Source organism: Salvelinus namaycush, chromosome 4, assembly GCF_016432855.1.
Source record: "Salvelinus namaycush isolate Seneca chromosome 4, SaNama_1.0, whole genome shotgun sequence".
Lineage (NCBI taxonomy): Eukaryota > Metazoa > Chordata > Actinopteri > Salmoniformes > Salmonidae > Salvelinus > Salvelinus namaycush.
Window position 1 is genome coordinate 146,053 of NC_052310.1, and position 22,250 is coordinate 168,302.

The 22,250-nt window shown below is 42.2% G+C and overlaps 2 protein-coding genes across 3 annotated transcripts in view; one reads left to right on the forward strand and one right to left on the reverse strand.

The window, feature by feature from the left end:
- LOC120045305 (AT-rich interactive domain-containing protein 4B-like) overlaps positions 1-20,445 on the reverse strand; it is an 85,769-nt gene extending 65,324 nt beyond the window's left edge. The window contains exons 1-2 of the mRNA XM_038990185.1: positions 20,248-20,445; positions 7,402-7,455 (exon numbers count right to left, since the gene is read on the reverse strand). Coding sequence (XP_038846113.1) covers positions 7,402-7,407 — 6 coding nt within the window. The 5' untranslated portion in view covers positions 7,408-7,455; positions 20,248-20,445. The remainder of the gene's footprint in view (positions 1-7,401; positions 7,456-20,247) is intronic.
- Positions 20,446-20,813: 368 nt separating this feature from the next.
- The window catches only part of ggps1 (geranylgeranyl diphosphate synthase 1), a 61,887-nt gene continuing 60,450 nt past the window's right edge, over positions 20,814-22,250 (forward strand). The window contains exon 1 of one of the 2 annotated variants that reach the window (XM_038990950.1): positions 20,814-21,123. The gene's annotated coding sequence lies outside the window, so the exon portion shown is untranslated. The remainder of the gene's footprint in view (positions 21,124-22,250) is intronic. The other variant, XM_038990952.1, reaches the window with a different exon arrangement.

Here is a 22,250-nt window from a genome sequence, read left to right on the forward strand (position 1 = left end):
CCCCAGATCCTCCCCACCCCACAACAGACTAGTAGAATCCCCAGATCCTCCACCCTACAAACAGACTAGTAGAATCCCCAGATCCTCCCCGCCCTACAAACAGACTAGTAGAATCCCCAGATCCTCCCCACCCTACAAACAGACTAGTAGAATCCCCAGATCCCCCCCCCCTCAACACTGAGTAGAATCCCCAGATCCTCCCCACCCTAACAAACAGACTAGTAGAATCCCCAGATCCTCCCCCCCAACAAACAGACTAGTAGAATCCCAGATCCTCCCCACCCCACAACAGACTAGTAGAATCCCCAGATCCTCCCCACCCTACAAAACAACTAGTAGAATCCCCAGATCCTCCCCCACCCCACAAACAGACTAGTAGAATCCCCAGATCCTCCCCCCCTACAAACGACTAGTAGAATCCCCAGATCCTCCCCACCCTACAAACAGACTAGTAGAATCCCAGATCCTCCCACCCTACAAACAGACTAGTAGAATCCCCAGATCCTCCCCCCCTACAAACAGACAGAGAATCCCAGATCCCCCTCCCACCCCTACAAACAGACTAGTAGAATCCCCAGATCCTCCCCACCCTACAAACAGACTAGTAGAATCCCCAGATCCTCCCCATCCTACAAACAGACTAGTAGAATCCCCAGATCCTCCCACCCTACAAACAGACTATAGAATCCCCAGATCCTCCCCACCCACAAACAGACTAGTAGAATCCCCAGATCCTCCCCCCCTACAAACAGATAGTAAATCCCCAGATCCTCCCCACCTCAAACAGACTAGTAAATCCCCAGATCCTCCCCACCCTACAAACAGACTAGTAGAATCCCCAGATCCTCCCCACCCTACAAACAGACTAGTAGAATCCCCAGATCCTCCCCACCCTACAAACAGACTAGTAGAATCCCCAGATCCTCCCCGCCCTACAAACAGACTAGTAGAATCCCCAGATCCTCCCACCCCTACAAACAGACTAGTAGAATCCCCAGATCCTCCCCACCCTACAAACAGACTAGTAAATCCCCAGATCCTCCCCATCCTACAAACAGACTAGTAATCCCAGATCCTCCCCACCTACAAACGACTAGTAGAATCCCCAGATCCCCCCCCCTCCACAAACAGACTAGTAGAATCCCCAGATCCTCCCCACCCTACAAACAGACTAGTAGAATCCCCAGATCCTCCCCACCCTACAAACAGCCCAGTCTCGATAGAATGTATGATGATGTTGTTGGCCGTTACCTTGTGCACATATACAGACTTCTTGACGTAAGGAACACTTTTACTCCAAAATGAAGAATCAATTTGAATAAATAGAATGAGGGTTGACAATCAGGCCATGAACTAAAAGGCTAAAACAATGATAACAAGTCCAGCCAGAGCCCTGACTTGAACCTGATCGACCATCTCTGGAGAGACCTGAGCGGTGTTCGAATACCCATACTAACATAGTATATACTACATACTATTCCTTCATTTTAGTATGCTGTAAACAAACAGTATCCTTTCAGTTAAGCGTACTAGCGCGTCGCCAGTCTACCGGGAAGTTGACGCTGTTGCTATGCAACCTCTGGCTAGCTTGTTAGCATAACAAATGACTAGCTAGTGTTCTGGGCGTTCATAAATTCATAACGCTTCACCCTCGGAGCGTTCAGCGCGCACACTGGACGCTCTGGCCGAGGAGTAGGGTTGATCTGAGAGCACACCAGACACTCTGACCGAGGAGTAGGGTTGATCAGAGAGCACACTGGACACTCTGGCTGAGGAGTAGGGTTGATCAGAGAGCACACTGGACACTCTGGCTGAGGAGTAGGGTTGATCTGAGAACACACTGACACTCTGGCTGAGAGTAGGGTTGACCTGAGAGCACACTGGACACTCTGCTGAGAGGTAGGTTGATCTGAGAACACACTGGACGCTCTGGCTGAGGAGTAGGGTTGATCTGAGAACACACCGGACACTCTGGCTGAGGAGTAGGGTTGATCTGAGAACACACTGGACCCTGGCTGAGGAGTAGGGTTGATCTGAGAACACACTGGACACTCTGGCTGAGGAGTAGGGTTGATCTGAGAACACACCGGACGCTCTGGCTGAGGAGTAGGGTTGATCTGAGAACACACTGGACCCTCTGGCTGAGGAGTAGGGTTGATCTGAGAACACACTGGACCCTCTGGCTGAGGAGTAGGGTTGATCTGAGAACACACTGGACGCTCTGGCTGAGGAGTAGGGTTGATCTGAGAGCACACTGGACACTCTGGCCGATGAGTAGGGTTGATCAGAGAGCACACTGGACACTCTGGCCGAGGAGTAGGGTTGATCAGAGAGCACACTGGACACTCTGCTAGGAGTAGGTTTGATCTGAGAGCACACTGGACACTCTGGCTGAGGAGTAGGGTTGATCAGAGAGCACACTCGGACACTCTGGCTGAGGAGTAGGGTTGATCAGAGAGCACACTGGACACTCTGCTGAGGAGTAGGGTTGATCTGAGAACACACTGGACGCTCTGGCTGAGGATAGGGTTGATCTGAGAACACACTGGACGCTCTGGCTGAGTGTAGGGTTGATCTGAGAACACACTGGACGCTCTGGCTGAGAGTAGTTGATCGTGGAGCACACACTCTAACTGGGAGGAGACCGCACTGGACGCTCTGGCTGAGGAGTAGGTTGATCTAGAACACAACTACGGACACTCTGGCTGGAGGATAGGGTTGATCGCTGAGAACAGGCACACTGACACTGGCTGAGGAGTAGGGTTGATTCTGAGAAACACAACAAAGAGAACACACTGGACACTGTGGCTGAGGAGTAGGGTTGATCTGAGAACAACACTGGACACTCTGGTTGAGGAGTAGGGTTGATCTGAGAACACACTGGACACTCTGGCTGAGGGTAGGGTTGATCTGAGAACACTCTGACACTCTGGCTGAGGAGTAGGGTTGATCATGAAACACCTGGACACTCTGGCTGAGGAGTAGGGTTGATCTGAGAACACTCTGGACACTCTGGTCTGGCTGAGGAGTAGGGGTTGATCTGAGAACACTCTGGACACTCTGGCTGAGAGTAGGGTTGATCTGAGAGCACACTGGACACTCTGGCTGAGGAGTAGGGTTGATCTGAGAACACTCTGGACACTCTGGCTGAGGAGTAGGGTTGATCTGAGAACACACTGGACACTCTGGCTGAGGAGTAGGGTTGATCAGAGCATTCTGAGCTCACAACGGCAGTCAATCACCCAAGCTAACTGGCCTGCTTGTTAGCTACTTCCAGACAGTAGCTAGCTACTTGCTACTCTTCCTAGCAGAGCTGGTTAGGCTGTTTACATGTTATCCTGAGCGTTGGTGACTGTAACTGTGCTGCTGGCAACAATTTAATAAATATTTTTTGCCAACGTTTAGTGACACCGGCCATATTTAACGGGTGTTGAGCGTTCATGAATTCATCAGTTATTCTGCGCTCTGCCACACTCAGACGAGTCTCTGAAATCGGAGTAGATGGCCAGAGCGAATTAACAATGACCATTGAGAACGCACAACAACTATACCACTTAGCTAAGCATTACATATAGTTAATATACTGGCAAGTCCGATGTATTATTAGCCAACTAACGTTAGGGAGCTAGCTAACTTACCAGTAACGTACATACTGATTACTGCTGTAATTGTCAGGCCACATAACGTGTAACGTAACTTATTTGAAAAGTCATTACTTTATTACATTGCTCAACATTTGTCATAATTATGTATGTATTCGCTCTCGTCAGACATCGGTTGCATATTTTCCGGCATTTTATTGAAATCTGAAAAAGTTGAAACCACACCCATTTTCTGAAGAATTGCATTATGGGCACTAAAAGCACAGGAAATAGTGTTCACTGCTTGTATACTTCGCATTTTGGCGAATTTAGTACGACATCCGGGAACGTTTGGCACACTAACTATATCCATACTATGACTAATAAGCATACTATATACTCAATTTATGTCACAAATAGTACAGTTAGTGTGGTCACACAGCTCTGGAAATAGCTGTGCAGCGACACTCCCCATCCAACCTGACAGAGCTTGAGAGGATCTGCAGAGAAGAATGGGAGAAACTCCCCACATACAGGTGTGCCAAGCTTGTAGCGTCATACCCAAGAAGACTCAAGGCTGTAATCACTGCCAAAGGTGCTTCAACAAAGTACTGAGTAAAGAGTCTGAATACTTATGGAAATGGCATATTTCTGTTTTTTTTTCATATATATATATATATAAACGTGCATACATAAACAAAACAAAAAACAGTTTTTGCTTTGTCATTCCGGGTATTGTGTGTAGATTGCTGAGGGGGAAAAAACACATTTTAGAATAAGGCTGCAATGTAACAGAATGTGGAAAAAGGTGTCTGATTACTTCCTGGATGCTCTGTATAATCATTACACAACTTTCAAGCAGCAGGACATTTAATGTAGGGCTGCACAATTACATTTCAATCCAAATTGCACATCCATATCCTGCACATCCATATCATGCACATCCACATCCTGCACATCCACATCCTGCACATCCATACCCTGCACATCCATACCCTGCACATCCATACCCTGCACATCCATACCCTGCACATCCACATCCTGCACATCCACATCCTGCACATCCACATCCTGCACATCCATATCCTGTATATCCATATCCATATCCTGTATATCCATATCCTGTATATCCATATCCTGTATATCCATATCCTGCACATCCATATCCTGCACATCCATATCCATATCCTGTATATCCATATCCTGTATATCCATATCCTGCACATCCATATCCTGCACATCCATATCCTGTATATCCATATCCTGCACATCCATACCCTGCACATCCATACCCTGCACATCCATACCCTGCACATCCATACCCTGCACATCCATACCCTGTATATCCATATCCTGCACATCCATACCCTGCACATCCATACCCTGCACATCCATATCCTGCACATCCATATCCTGCACATCCATATCCTGCACATCCACATCCTGCACATCCATATCCACATCCTGCACATCCATATCCACATCCTGCACATCCATATCCACATCCTGCACATCCATATCCACATCCTGCACATCCATATCCACATCCTGCACATCCATATCCACATCCTGCACATCCATATCCACATCCTGCACATCCATATCCTGCACATCCATATCCATATCCTACATATTAGAGGTTGACCGATTAATCGGAATGGCCGATTAATTAGGGCCGATTTCAAGTTTTCATAACAATCGGTAATCGGCATTTTTGGACACCGATTATGGCGATTACATTGCACTCCACGAGGAGACTGGCGTGGGCAGGCTGACTACCTGTTATGCGAGTGTAGCAAGGAGCCACGGTAAGGTGCTAGCTAGTATTAAACTTATCTTATAAAAAACAATCAATCTTAACATAATCACTAGTTATAACTACACATGGTTTATGATATTACTAGTTTATCTAGCGTGTCCTGCGTTGGATATAATCAATGCGGTGCCTGTTAATTTATCATTGAATCACAGCCTAACCATAAACATCAACGCCTTTCTTAAAATCAATACACAAGTATATATTTTTAAACCTGCATATTTAGTTAATATTGCCTGCTAAGATTAATTTATTTTAACTAGGGAAATTGTGTCACTTTTTGCGTTCTGTGCAACAGTTCCGGGTATATGCAGCAGTTTGGTCCGCCTGGCTCGTTGCAAACTGTGTGAAGACTATTTCTTCCTAACAAAGAACAGCCAACTTCGCCAAACGGGGGATGATTTAACAAAAGAGCATTTGCTAAAAAAGCACAATCGTTGCACGAATGTACCTAACCATAAACATCAATGCCTTTCTTAAAATCAATATACAGAAGTATATATTTTTTAAACCTGCATATTTAGTTAAAAGAAATTCATCTTAGCAGGCAATATTAACCATGTGAAATTGTGTCACTTCTCTTGCGTTCATTGCACGCAGAGTCTGGGTATATGCAACAGTTTGGGCCGCCTGGCTCGTTGCGAACTAATTTGCCAGAATTTTACGTAATTATGACATAACATTGAAGGTTGTGCAATGTAACAGGAATATTTAGACTTATGGATGCCACCCGTTAGATAAAATACGGAACGGTTCTGTATTTCACTGAAAGAATAAACGTTTTGTTTTCGAGATGATAGTGTCCGGATTTGACCATATTAATGACCAAAGGCTCGTATTTCTGTGTGTATGATTTGATAGAGCAGTCTGACTGAGCGGTGGTAGGCAGCAGCAGGCTCGTAAGCATTCATTCAAACAGCACTTTCCTGCGTTTTGCCAGCAGCTCTTCGCTGTTTATGACTTCAAGCCTATCAACTCCCGAGATTAGGCTGGCAATGCTAAAGTACCTATTAGAACATTCAATAGTCAAAGGTATATAAAATACAAATAAATAGAGAAATAGTCCTATAATTCCTATAATAACTACAACCTAAAACTTCTTACCTGGGAATATTGAAGACTCATGTTAAAGGAAACACAGCTTTCTATGTCTCATGTTCTGACAAGGAACTTAAACGTTAGCTTTCTTACATGGCACATATTGCACTTTTACTTTCTTCTCCAACACTTTGTTTGTGCATTAATTAAACCAAATTGAACATGTTTCATTATTTATTTGAGACTAAATTGATTTTATTGATGTATTAAATTAAGTTAAAATAAAAGTGTTCATTGTTCATTCAGTATTGTTGTAATTGTCATACATACATACATATATACACACACAAACACACATGTGTATATGTACACACACACACACACATATACCTATATATACAATTTAAAAAAATATTATGCATATCGCAAGAGGCTCCTCCCTATCTGTACAACACGAACTAGCCACAACCAAACCTGAGGGACAATGTTGATTGGCCGGAATAATGATGTCCAATGAGGTTGCAAGCTTAAAGTGGGAGTGGGGATTCGATCGGCACAGCATTGTCCAATGAGGTTGTAGGGTGAACCCAGAACCACAGAGTTTATTTTTACTGTCTTTGTCCACAGCTGCAGGGGCTCGAGAGCAATTACGTTGTACACAATTGTTGCACCATTTTCAGGGGCCCTTTTAGGATCTTGGCATTGCTTTCAGAACTAATGGCTAAAAAGTTACAAAAATGTAGAGAAAATCTCATATATTTCATGAATTTCAGTCTACAGTGGTAAAAGGATTTTACTTTATGAATTACTGCCCATGCACACATTTATCATCAAACTTCACAAATACACAAAAGGTCTTTTCAGACATGAAAATCATCGGTGAAGACACGACAAGTTGCTTCTCCAACAGTAAATGAGATTTTAAAAAGAAGAATAAAATAATAAAATCATGTGTAGAGGAATTACCTTCATCTCGTTCCCAGTCCTCTGGGCTCCTCTTCGGTGACCAGCGTAACGATTCTGTGGAGGAAAATAGACGTTTTGAAAACCTTGTCAGTCGCCTCACATCAGTTTATGACCCGTAACAACGTGGTGACACCGTAACAACGTGGTGACACCGTGACAACGTGGTGATACCGTGACAACGTGTATAATACATTCTGAATAATAGCTTTCTGTGTAGGTGAAGGACTGTGTACACAAGCCTGAGTGCCAGTCAGCCATCATTCCAAATCCTTCACTCATCGTCATGCCAAACATGGTTGGCATTATGCCACAAGAAGACTGACACTCAGGCTAGTTTACACAAACCACACAATCTTACCTAGATATCAAGCTATAATAGTCATATCAGGAAACAGGAAACAGGGTGTTTGAGGTCTTGATATGACATCCCTTTTTAAAGAATCACTAAATTGGGACAGTGTTGGTACAGTTCCTATGAATCACGTTTTAATTAAAAGAGGTTTCACACTCACTGCAAATCAAAAATGTATAAAAGCATATTAATCCAAACATATAGTTGATATGAATGCTTTTGCCAATAACTAAAAAGTACATTATTTCTGAAACTTCTGATTTGTCAAAAAGACTTGGGCAGTTGTACCATGGTATCAGGATGGTTTTTACCGTTCAAACTATTCTTTTACTTTATTTTTTTTTTTAATACATGTGAATATTTGTAGCTACTTTTGAAGTAAATAGCAGCAGTGAACTTGTGCAATACTAGATAATACTATAATAGAAAATATAAACACTGTTTTCTTTATGTCACCAGCATTTGACTTTTCGGGCCACTAGCCACTGTGGCAAAATATTTTTTTTACGCTAAAATTACAGCACACAAAACAGCTCTTCACATGCTCACAGACCCTATCCAGGAAATGTTGCAGTGTAATGTGGGATAAGCAATATAGGATTCATAGTTCTTTGACTGTGTGTGACTCATTTACAAGCTGTGAAACAAAAAACGGCAGAAATACTTTGAAAACAGCTACTGCCATATTTATTTTACTATAAATGTGATCATACTTGACTATTTTTATTCACAAATATGAGTGAAATGCTCACACTGTGGAGCTCTGACCACCTGCCAACCACCTGCCAACAAAATAAACATCTTACCCACAATGCCAAAACATACCCGCATTTGGCAGGTGTTGGGTGTTAACTTCTCTAGGGCAGCATTCGGAATTTTGGATGAAAAGCATGCCCAAATTAAACTACCTGCTACTCGGGCCCAGAAGTTATGATATGCATATAACTGGTAGATTTGGATAGAAAACACTCTAAAGTTTCCAAAACTGTTAAAATAGTGTCTGTGGGTATAACAGAACTGATCTGGCAGAAACCTGAGAAAAATCCATTCAGGAAGTAGTTTGTTTTTGTTTTTTTAGTTTTCTATTCAATGCCATTACAGTGTCCATTGACTTAGGACTCAAAATGCAGTTCCTATGCCTTCCACTAGATGTCAACAGTCTTTAGAAATTGTTTCAGGCTTGTATTCAGAAAAATGAGGAAGTAAGAGCAGTCGGAATGAGTGGACCCTAAAGTGTCACAGAGCTTTTTCATGCGCAAGACCGAGAGAGTACCTTTCTTGTTTACCTTTTATATTGACGACGTTATTGTTCGGTTGAAATATTATCAATTATTTAGGCTAAAAACAACCTGAGGATTGAATATAAACATCGTTTGACATGTTTCTATGAACTTTATGGATACAATTTGTTTTTTTTGTCTGCCTGTTTTGACTGCGTTTGAGCCTGTGGATTACTGAAGAAAATGCGCAAACAAAACTGAGGTTTTTGGATATAAAGAGACTTTATCGAGCAAAAGGAACATTTATTGAGTAAATGAATGTATGCTGAGTGCAACCATATGAAGATCATCAAAGGTAAGGGATTAATTCTATCTCTATTTCTGACTTGTGTAATTCTTCGACTTAGCTGGTTACTGTTTGTAATGATTTGTCTGCTGGGCTATGTTCTCAAATAATCGTAAGGTATGCTTTCGCCGTAAAGCATTTTTTAAATCTGACAACGTGGTTGGATTCACAAGAAGTTAATCTTTAAACCTATGTAAAATATGTTTTGTTTTCTGAATTTTTATAATGAGTATTTCTGTATTTGAATTTGGCGCCCTGCAGTTTTACTGGCTGTTGAAGAGGTGGGACGCTACCGTCTCACGTACCCGAGATAAGTTAATTCTATGCTCTGCCCGTCACATTACGGTAGTCCCCGGGCCCGTCACATTACGGTAGTCCCCTGGCCCGTCACATTACGGTAGTCCCCAGGCCCGTCACATTACGGTAGTCCCCAGGCCCGTCACATTACGGTAGTCCCCAGGCCCGTCACATTACAGTAGTCCCCAGGCCCGTCACATTACAGTAGTCCCCATGGCCCATGGGATCAGCATTACAGTAGTCCCCATGGCCCGTCAGGCCACATTACAGTAAAAAAAAAAAATAAAAGGATTAAGGGGGGGCGGAAAAAAAAAAGAAAAAAAAGAAAAAAAGGTGAAAAAAAAAAAAAATATAAAAATATAAAAAAAAGAAATAAAGAAAGGGGAAAGGGGGGTGGGTCCCCTGGCCCGTCACATTACAGTAGTCCCCAGGCCCGTCACGTTACGGTAGTCCCCAGGCCCGTCACGTTGTTACGGTATTCGTCCCGCGGCGCGGTCACTTACTGTAGTCCCCAGGCCGTCAGACCGTTACAATTACGAGTAGTCCAAGGCCCGTCACGTTACGGTAGTCCCCGGGCCAGTCACATTATGGTAGTCCCCGGGCCCGTCACATTACGGGTAGTCCCAGAGCCGCGACATTACTATCGGCCCAGCTCGTCACATTACAGTAGTCCCCAGGCCAATCACATTACAGTAGTCCCCAGGCCAATCACATTACAGTAGTCCCAGGCCGCGTCACATTACAGTAGTCCCCGGCCCTCACATTACAGTAGTCCCCAGCCGTCAGTTACGGTAGTCCCAGGCCCGTCACGTTACGGTACCGTCAGCCCGGCGCAGTCAATATGGTATGTCCCCCGGGCCCGTCACATTACTAGTCGCCCGGAGGGCCCGTCACATTACAGTAGTCCCCAGGCCAATCACATTACAGTAGTCCCCAGGCCAATCACATTACAGTAGTCCCCAGGCCAATCACATTACAGTAGTCCCCAGGCCAATCACATTACAGTAGTCCCCAGGCCAATTACATTACAGTAGTCCACAGTCCCCAGGCCAATCACATTACAGTAGTTTCCAAGCCTCAGGTCCATCACATTACAGTAGTCCCCAGGTCAATCACATTACAGTAGTCCCCAGGCCAATCATATTACAGTAGTCCCCAGGCCCGTCACATTACAGTAGTCCCCAGGTCAATCACATTACAGTGGTCCCCAGGCCAATGCACATTACAGTAGTCCCCAGGCCAATCATATTACAGTAGTCCCCAGGCCCGTCACATTACAGTAGTCCCCAGGTCAATCACATTACAGTAGTCCCCAGGCCCGTCACATTACAGTAGTCCCCAGGCCAATCACATTACAGTAGTCCCCAGGCCCGTCACATTACAGTAGTCCCCAGGCCCGTCACATTACAGTAGTCCCCAGGTCAATCACATTACAGTAGTCCCCAGGTCAATCACATTACAGTAGTTCCCAAGCCTCAGGTCCATCACATTACAGTAGTCCCCTGGCCTGTGGTGTTTGTTTACTAGCATACAACTAGAGTGACTCCTTCACTGTTGCGGTGATCTAATTACATTGACATTTTAGTCATTTAGCAGATGCTCTTATCTTTAAAAGTTGACACACCTACTCATTCAAGGGTTTCTTTTTTTAAACTATTTTCTAGAATAATAGTAAAAACATCAAAACTATGAAATAACACATGGAATCATGTAGTAATAAAAAATAAACTCTTAAACAAATCAAAATATATTTTAAATTCTTCGAGGTAGCCACCCTTTCCCTTGGTGACAGCTTTGCACACTCTTGGCATTCTCTCAACCAGCTTCACCTGGAATGCTTTTCCAACAGTCTTGAAGGAGTTCCCACATATGCTGAGCACTTGTTGGCTGTTTTTCCTTCACTCTGCAGTCCAACTCATCCCAAACCATCTCAATTAGCCTTTACACAGCCTGGAGGTGTGTTAGGTCATTGTCCTGTTGAAAAACAAATGATAGTCCCACTAAGCCCAAACCAGATGGGATGGCGTATAGCTGCAGAATGCTGTGGTAGCCAGGCTAGTTAAGTGTGCCTTGAATTCTAAATAAATCACTGACAGTGTCACCAGCAAAGCACCCCCACACCTCCTCCGCCATGCTTCACGGTGGGAACCACACATGCAGAGATCATCCATTCATCTACTCTGCATCTCACAAAGACATGGCGGTTGGAACCAAAAATCGCAAATTTGGACAGATTTCCACCGGTCTAATGTCCATTGCTCGTGTTTCTTGGCCAAAGCAAGTCTCTTCTTCTTATTGGTGTCCTTTAGTAGTGGTTTCTTTGCAGCAATTCGACCATGAAAGCCTGATTCACAGTCTCCTCTGAACAGTTGATGTTGAGATGTGTCTGTTACTTGAACTCTGTGTACCAACCCTACCTAGTCACAACACATTTGATTGGCTCAAACACATTAAGCAAAGAAATTCCTTTAAATTAACATTTAACAAGGCACACCTGTTAATTGAAATGCATTCCACGTGACTACATCATGAACCTGGTTGAGAGAATGCCAAGAGTGTGCAAAGCTGTCATCAAGGCAAAGCGTAGCTACTTTGAAGAATCTCAAATATAAAATGAATGAGTAGGTGTCCAAACTTTGGTTTGACTGATGGGCCTGGGGACTAATTACTAATATATATATTTTTTACCTTTATTTAACTAGGCAAGTCAGTTAAGAACAAATTCATATCTACAATGACGGCCTAGGAACAGTGGGTTAACTGCCTTGTTCAGGGGCAGAACGACAGGTTTTTACCTTGTCAGCTCTGGGATTCGATCCAGCAACCTTTCAGTTACTGGCCCAACGCTCTAACCACTAGGCTACCTGCCGCCCTGCCCCCTTGACTTTTTCCATATTTTGTTACAGCGTTATTTTAAAATGTATTGAATTTGTTTTTTTTCCCCTCAATCTACACACAATACCCCATAATGATAAAGCAAAAACAGTATATTTTGTTTTTTGCAAATGGAAAAAAAAAAAAAACGGAAATATTACATTTACATAAGTATTCAGACCCTTTACTCAGTACTTTGTTGACGCACCTTTGGCAGAGATTACAGCCTCGAGTATTTTTGGGTATAACGCTAGAAGCTTGGCACACCTGTATTTGGAGAGTTTCTCCCATTCTTCTCTGCAGATCCTCTCAAGCTCTGTCAGGTTGGATGGGGAGCGTCACTGCACAGCAATTTTCAGATCTCTCCAGAGATATTAGATTGGGTTCAAGTCCGGGCTCTGGCTGGGCCACTCAATGACGTTCATAGACTTTTCCCGAAGCCACTCCTGCGTTGTCTTGGCTGTGTGCTTGGGGTCGTTGTTCTGTTGGAAGGTGAATCTTCGCCCCCAGTTTTGGGTCCCGAGCGCTCCGGAGCAGGTTTTCATTGAGCATCTCTCTGTACTCTGTGCTCCATTCATCTTTCCTTCGATCCTGACTAGTCTCCCTGCCGCTGAAAAACATCCTCAGTGTATGGCGCTGCCACCACCATGCTTCACTGTAGGGATGGTGCAAAGGTTTCCTCCAGACCAAAGAGTTCAAATTGGTTTCATCAGACCAGAGAATCTTGTTCCTCATGATCTGTGATTCCTTTAGGTGCCTTTTGGCAAACTCCAAGCGGGCTGATGTCATGTGCCTTTTACTGAGGAGTGGCTTCCGTCTCGCCACTCTAGCATAAAGGCCTGATTGGTAGAGAGCTGCAGAGATGGTTGTCCTTCTGGAAGGTTCTCCCATCTCCACAGAGGAACTCTGGAGCTCTGTCAGAGTGACCATCGGGTTCTTGGTCACCTCCCTGACCAAGGCCCTTCTCCCCGATTGTTCAGTTTGGCCGTGCGTCCAGCTCTAGGAAGAGTCTTGGTGGTTCTAAACTTCTTCCATTTAAAAATGATGGATGCCACTGTGTTCTTGGGGACATTCAATGCTGCAGACATGTTTTGGTACCCTTCCCCAGATCTGTGCCTCGACACAATCCTGTCTCGGAGCTCTACGGGCAACTCCTTCGACCTCATGGCTTGGTTTTTGCTCTGACATGCACAGTCTACTCGTGCCCAATCAATTGAATTTACCACAGGTGGACTCCAATCAAGTTGTAGAAACAACCAGAGCTCAATTTCTAATCGTATAGCAAAGGGTCTGAAAACTTATGGAACTAAGGAATCTGCTTCTTTGGGGGGGGGTTTATACATTTCTACAAACCTGTTTTCGCATTGACATTACGGGGTATTGAGTGTAGATTGATGGGGCTTTTTTTGTATCCATTTTAGAATAAGGCTTTAACTTAAAATGTGGAAAAGGTCAAGGAGTCTGAATACTTACCGAAGGCACTGTATGTATCAAATTACATTTTTAAAACGGTTTAAATGCAATTGTACCATTATTTTGTATGCTCTGAGTCTCATATGGTTTTGAATCAGGTACATTTAAGATATTCTGTTATTTAATATGGGGTTTTATTTTGTAAAGAAATTAAAATACAGAATAGAAGATATTCTATTTTAAGTTGTTTTACCAGTTCTCAACATTTAATGTAAAAAAAAAAAAGAATTAAATCCCGTGGTTATTTTATGACTTTATCTAATACGTAGATTTGAGGCAGTGGTACAGTATAGTTTCTGTATCGTTTTGGAGTATTTTAATACTGGTATCGAAGTCAAAATTCTGGTTCGCCGATCGTCTCTCTACATAGCAACGCTGCTGCTATGCCAACCGCCACTCACAGCCTGAGCACTGCACAACGCTGAGCAATGTCTGGCGGGGAAAATCAGCAGCTCATTCTCCAACAGAAAGGGGCAGCATTGAGAAACGGATGAATGACCAGTGACCAAAATCAAACTCCTGTTGCAAATATTAGTTTATTAATAATAATAATAAGGCTTGTGTCGACATGCCCGGACATGCATGCAATAAGCAAGCTAGCTAAGCTGATAGCTATGTGACCTGTTAGCAAAGATTACTATAACTGACCCTTTCATCTGTGGCGTTAGCTAGCTATATTAGCTACTACGCTAGCTAGCTGGCTAGATAGTGGTGCTAAGATATCAGATAGCTACGCTGGATATTAGCTCCTAACTAACGTTAACTGGTTATCATTCTGAACATGCACCATTTTCAGCAGCGATCTGATATTAGATATTGACGATATTGACGTTAGATATTTACTGGTGTACTGATCTGACCAGCCGCAATCGGATAGGTAAATTGACAGTTGATCGTCAGATTAGATGATCGTCTTAAATAGGGAAAGGAAGGTTGGCAATAGGTTTAGCTACCTAAGAATCTTCCTGCATGTTTATGGACATTCGTATGCATTCTCACTTCTCAAAGGATTGGCAGATGAGTCATTCAGTCAAAGTGCAAGGTCGTTTCATCTTTTTTCCTACCCACACTCTCTTAATTATATATTATGCACATCTATGGCTTGGTAGCAAAATGTCATCGCCATTGAGGTAGTTCTCATAGTAGCAGTAAATGTCACCGAGCGATATAAACGATGGAAAGAGATGTGAAAGGGAGGCGGAGTTACAGCCTCGCTGTCACGTTCCTGACCTTATTTCCTTTGTTTTGTCTTTGTTTAGTTGGTCAGGACGTGAGCTGGGTGGGCATTCTATGTTATGTGTTTTCTATGTTGGGTTCATTGTTATTAGCCTGATATGGTTCTCAATCAGGGGCAGGTGTTTTACGTTTCCTCTGATTGAGAACCATATTAAGGTAGGCTGTTCTCACTGTTTGTTTGTGGGTGATTGTTCCTGTGTCAGTGTTTGTGCCACACGGGACTGTTTTCGTTCGTTTCGTTAATTCATTCGTGTGTTCCTTCCTGTTCGTGCGTTCATGTTATATGTTCACAAGTTCAGGTCTGTTAACGTCGTTTATTGTTTTGTAGTTTATCAAGTGTTTTTTCGTGTTCGTCTTTCTTTAATAAAACAAGTATGTATTCAAACCACGCTGCATTTTGGTCCGATCCATGCTCCTCTTCAGACGAGGAGGAGGACGAGCGTTACACTCGCTTTATCCAATCGTAGCAGTAGGATCAAGTTACAACCCGGCCATTTCTTGACAGATAGATGAACTAGCCAATTGAGTTGTTTTGAATTTGGAGGTAGGTCTTTGCCATCTTAATTTACCGAATTTGGAGGTAGGTCTTTGCCATCTTAATTTACCGAGTTTATCAATAGATTTACCATTCAAATAAAATTAACATTGTTTTGTGCCCAAAGCCAACACTTCCTTTGGCCGCCAATCCTTCCAGTTCTCTGCTGCCAATGACTAGAACGAATTGCAAAAAAAAAAAAAATAAGAAAATCACTGAAGCTGGAGACTTATATCTCCCTCTCTAACTTTAAGCATCAGCTGTCAGAGCAGTTTACTGATCACTGTACCTGTACACAGCCCATCTGTAAATAGCACACTCAACTACTAATTATTTCACCTCTATGGCCTATTTATTGCCTTACCTCCCTAATCTTCTACATGTGCACACACTGTATATAGATTTTTCTATTGTGTTATTGACTGTACGTTTGTTTATTCCATGTGTAACTCTGTGTTGTTGTATGTGTCGCACTGCTTTGATTTATCTTGGCCAGGTCGCAGTTGTAAATGAGAATATGTTAAATATATATCTATCTTTTTTAAGTAAAATCTCCCAATGACATATATATATATATATATATATACACCCTGGATTGCTGATACTATGTATTGGCCAGTGAGAGGCTTTGAAGCCACCAGTCGGCCATATTGGTACTCCCCAGTAGGAGGAGTCCTCCATAGGGATGAATGGAATTCTACAGTATTTCAATTAAAGGTTTCAAGTACAAAACTACATGTATTTAATAGTACACTCTGGGAAAAAAACATTGCTGTTTTGTTTTTTTTATATATAATTTGTTCTTTTTTTTCTTCTCCCATAATATAAGAGTATGCATTAAGGTGTCTGTAATAGAATACACTTCTCAAAAAACAAATATAGACGTTAATAAATGCATTTATATAGCTTCTATGTATATAGTTTGTGGTTAATTATCCCTTTAAGGGTGTTTTCACATATAGTTCTCTTTCAAAAGAATCTAACTCCGTCCACTTTAAAGTAAACTCTGGGGTAAGCTAAATAACTTGTATTCTAACTGCCCTTGCCTTTGGATGAGGACTCAACTATTTTACCAGTTCACTTCACCTATTTTGTGGTCCGAGTCCTCTTTGCGTTCACATTGCAATGTTTAGAAAGGAACCAAGATATTTTTCCAACATTCACCAAATGCACTGTGGGTTTTTACAAAAGGCAGGACAAGCCATTCCATCAGAATGTTTTATCAACAGCTAGATATACATACTTACATTCTGGCATCTAACAGACTGCATTTAGTTAAAAGATTAAACATAATAATTGTAATGAAAAGATACCAATAATATTTACATGTTAAATCATAACAGAATAAATAGCAGAAGAATAACTGCAGATTAAATAATGCTGTAATTGAAAAATCGTACACCCATCGTAGGCTAATGGCCCTTTAAGAGCTAGAATGTATTTTGTATCCTATGTTGTGATTCTCACCAAATATGTTGTTGTCTTCTCACACTATTCAACCCCCACAATAGAACAAACAGCTTATGAAGCTCTCTTAGCCTATAGATCACATATTGCAAACAAATAAATCGGAACTAAAAACTCCACACATATTTGGACATTTCTGTGCATCCTTGACAATCGCTAATCAATAGGCCTATTCAAAAACAGCACGTATCATCATCTCTTTATTGTGGCCCCAATGTGAGAGAGTTTATAGCAGGGGAAACAGTTTTGTAGTAGTCTAGTGTATGGTGAGGGAATAATGAAAAGCCAACATGGGGAGCTGTGTTCACATTGCCCTCAAAAAGGGAACCGGACCGCAGATATGATATCAGTTCGGTTCCCGTCGGGGTCTGAGTTCCTTTGGAGTGTTCACACTGCACACAATTATTAAGAAAATCATACAAAGTTCAAACAAAAAAATTCTGTAAGGGACCAAGTGTGAAAACATTTGGATCGGGAAAACATACCTCAATGCAGGGATGTGCAACTGTATTCCAAAATGTTGCCTATATCCAAACTGACAAACCGAAAAGATTGAAATACTGGTAGTTTTCCTGAAAACTGCCATTTTCGTTCTCATGCTAGCTACCAGTAGCCACCTCAGCCATTGTGGAATGGCAGTGTCAGTCAAACGCCTTTTGTTGTTCAACGCAAAGTGCCATTCCGTAATGGCTGCTGTGGCTACTGGTAGCTAGCATGGGGATGAAAAGAGCAGCTTTATGGAAAAACAAATGGTCCTGAGACAACAACAAAAATATCAAACCCATAACTCGTGTCTTAAGCCCTATTCTCAAGGGACTAGTATTACTAGAGAGTGTTGGTTATGTAATTATTACTCCACAATGTCCGTTATTCCAGAGGATGTTTCGGGACGGAATTCGTTTCCCCCCCCCCAAAACTGCACCAGGTAAATTCATATTTTTTTTTTCTCTCTTCAAATAAATTGACAGTTATTATTGAAGCCTGAAGGTTTTGTATTCTAGGAGTGAAGATATTTCAACATGTCCAGGTGATAGTGTCACACTCATAACTCGAACTTGGTTCACACGTTTTTAAACCATACCGCCCAACCTTTGGTAATAGTGTCTCCATAATATTTGAATTGAATAAGTCTGATTATAATCATTAGGATATCTTAGTGACGAACAGTACGTCCTAAATGCCCCCTGCCTTTAGATATGACGCTAAACAGTGCACTTGCACTTGAGATGTGTTTTAAGACTAAGGATGAGAAAGTTAACTTATCATTTCCAAACGTTTAGGTCAGTTGAATGCTGCTGCTTTGCCATCTATTAACAGCAAGGTGTAAAAAAGGTGTGATATTTTTCAATTCATACGCACAAAACATATAAATAAAATAATTCACTGTGAAAGTTGATACATGTAGGTCATTCATATATAGCTTATGTGCAGCACTTCATTCAATGTATTGAATGTTATTGTTTTCTTGCTCAAACCGTGAGCAACTCCTGTCAAACTTGAGAATTGTTACTCCTGCCATGTAAACAATTATAGAGATGGCAGATTCGGGACAGTCCTACAATTACAGATATGGCGTTTTGTGCTCGTGCACATAATTTCGTTACCCAACCTCCCCCCTAAAACTAATCCTGTCCGAATAGGGCGTTAAATCTGATCATGATGGCAATTTCAGACCCCAGTGCAGCTCAGTGCAAGCTCGAAGCATAACAGTAGGGTCGGGAATCTGCTGGCTATCTCCACAGAAATCGGTGAGCAAATAGTGCGATAAAACTACACTCGACAACCCTAACCAAGAACTAACACTTGTCATTATAACGTTAGTTATATGAGAGTAAAACAATGCATAGTTATAATAAGAAAGACTGCTGCAGGACGATTGAAAACAGATTGATTCACCCCCTTCTCGTCTGTACGAGCAGAGAAGCAGTAGCTCTACAGAATTTGCTGACGGTCGAGTACATCCAAGTGTTCCTCTCTGACAAAGAAGCAAATTGACAAAACACTTGGCAACAAGGTCGAGCCCAATAAAGTCGTTTCAAAAACACTGAATTCTAAACAAATAATAATCACCAAGAATTACATCGTTGTTCGGGAGGCGTGACACATTTCACTTTGAGGTTATAAACGTAAAGCCAAATAGCTCTCGACGAGTTGCCGATCTCGGTGGCTACAATGTCACCCCAGACAACTCCGCGGGTCCAGTCAAATTCCGCCGACTCGAAATAAGTGTTTACCAGGAATTATCAGGCAGCAACAACAACAACAATAAAACGACGAAATCATTTCGACGAGGGGGGACATCTTAATGTGTCAAGCTGCAGTAAGAACAACTACTACGGCCACTAGAAGGAGCGAGTTCTGACTCAATTGCAACATTGTTGCTGGCCTAAAAAAAGAAATCAAAGCAACAAAAGAAATGTAGCCTTGTTCAGATTCGCAGTTGACTTGTGAAACTCTAGAAACACGTAGCTAACGTTACTGTATTGGAAGTCGATGCAAAGGCGAGGGGACATTTTTACTGATGTAGGCATAGTCTTACGTAAGGACTAGCTCGGACTCCAACAAGGCAGCATTTTCTCCCAATCGGTTAACGTTAGCTATTCGATGCCTACCAGGCAGCCACACCATTAGAAAGTGACCGTCGTGTTAAAAATTCCACCACAACAGTCGGTTGCTAGCCCAGTAGAAAGTGATCCTCTCAGTACGATTATGAAACAAGTCGACAACACGGCAGGCTACAATGAATGACGTTAGCAAGTCGCATTGTTCCAACACAATAAATAAAGTATGACATTTTTAAACGAGGAAATAGGTTAACCTAGCTGTTACACTATTCATAAAATTAAACGATTCGCCGATGAAATGTTAGGTTAACGTGTGCATTTAAGAGTTACGATTCCATGTTCACGATTGATGTTTCATTCATCCCCCTAGATTAATTTTGATCACATTACAATCCGTTTTTTTTCAGGCATCGAAATTCAATGTAGTCAAGTAGGTAATTTTTTTTCACCGTCCTAAGGCATGCAAAAGCACGATCCCTTACCTATGAAGTCAAGTTGAGACTGTTTTCTTTCGACGAAAGAAAAGGTTCAAATTAATCCATAAAATCATTTAATCCTACAATTTTCCAGTTTTTTCGCGTTTGTCCGCTGACCCCGGTTCGGTTTGATGTTGGTATGTGAATTCGACAAAGTCGTAAGCCGTGTCGGTAGCCAGAGAGCTTTTTCTCTATGATCCTCTCTCTCCGCTTCTGAAACTGACTGACAGATACACAACACCACCCACGGACATCAATATGTTCGCTCATTGGACAACACCTCGGAGTTACCGCCCTTTGGCTTGTAATGATTGGCTGGTTTTCAGATAATAAAAAAAAAAATGGTTCCGATATATTTCAATGACGGCATGGAAACAGCAAGGCAATGGTAGCGTGGAGATGTAGTCGTCGAGGATTTATTTACACCCTACATAGGCTGGAGAGAGACCAGACAAGGAACGATGTAAAAACTACTACAGCCAGAGTTCCCAGCGGGATAGGCGTCCTGGAAAATGGTTTGTTTGAGTGCCCCACCTACTCCTGCGCTTGCTCTGTGAAGGAGCCATGGCGTATATAGCTAGCAGTAGAAGCGGATGAACATTTTTTCGACCAAATCATCTTGGTTCCACGTCTTATTGCTGGCTCAGTGTATCGCCATCATGGTGTGGTTTGGACAACTATGACAATATTTGATTGTATAGTAACTTGGCGTCTAATCGTAAGTTCATACTGATCAATTATGATCGTAATATTTTTTGAGGATGTTTAAATAAATTATCTGGAAAAAGCTTGTTGACCTGGGCGCTAATGTTAGCAAATTGGCTAGCTAAGAAAAGGGTCTGAAAGCGGAAGTGGGGACGTTTCCGTGTACCGGCTGACAAGGTGGGTGGAGCTATGTGTTTACCCAACTACAAGATAAAGGAAGAGTAGCGACTAAGCTGAAACTGTGCAATTGTTGTTGTTAGTGACTATTATTTCTCCTCTGTTTCGTTAGCTAGTGGCTTGTGGGCTGGCATTTCCGTTGGAGCACTTCTAAGCAGCACCATCATTCTCATGATCGCTTTGCTCATAGAAAGATATATTTTATATTAGGTTACATTCGTAGTCGTTTTGCAGTTGGGTTCTCAACAACCGTGAAACCACAATGATGAAGCCGTTTGTCAGTTTACAGAATTAGAATAGATCATTATTTTATTATACTGAACAAATATGTAAACGCAACATGTAAAGTGTTGGTCCCATATTTCATGAGCTGAAACGAAAGAGCACAGAAGTTTTCCATACCCATAAAAAAGCTTATTTCTCTCATTTTGTGGCCAAATTTGTTTACATCCCTGTTAGTGAGCATTTCTCCTTTTGCCAAGATAATCCATCCACTTGACAGGTATGCAATGGCGATTTTAGCATGTAAATCTTGGGGCAACCTTTATTTTAATGTATGCCAGGAAAGCTATAACACTAAACCATACATTCATTGCACTATAACGGTGACAAGCGGTGCCCACAAACTGTTAGGGCCTACATAAAGCTGTCCCAACCGCAGAGTCCATACACCTTACCACCGCTACACCTGGCTATCAGCTGAGCCTTATTTGGCAGCGAAACAGTTCCTTCAGCCTCATTTACTGCCTTTAAAAAAAAAACATGACTGATTTGCTTAAACAAATGTGATTTCTAATGACAACTGAGATGTACAAACTATGGCATGAAGGAACGACAAGCGGATAAGAGGCAATGGGTCATTTAGATTAAGACATTAATGAACGAGGTAAGACGGACGTAGTCAATATAACTATTTGCTCAGCACCTGAAATGTACAGAACATGGGCCATTCTTACAGTATTCTCCCTGTACACCAAGTCAGAACCATAGGATAAATGAAGGGGGCAGACAATGAAAGCTCTTACAATATTCAGTAATTCAATTTCTCTAAGACAGGCTATAGGCTACATGTGCACCACCAAGTCAGAACAGTAGGTGAAACTGAGGGGGGAAAAGGACCAAATTAT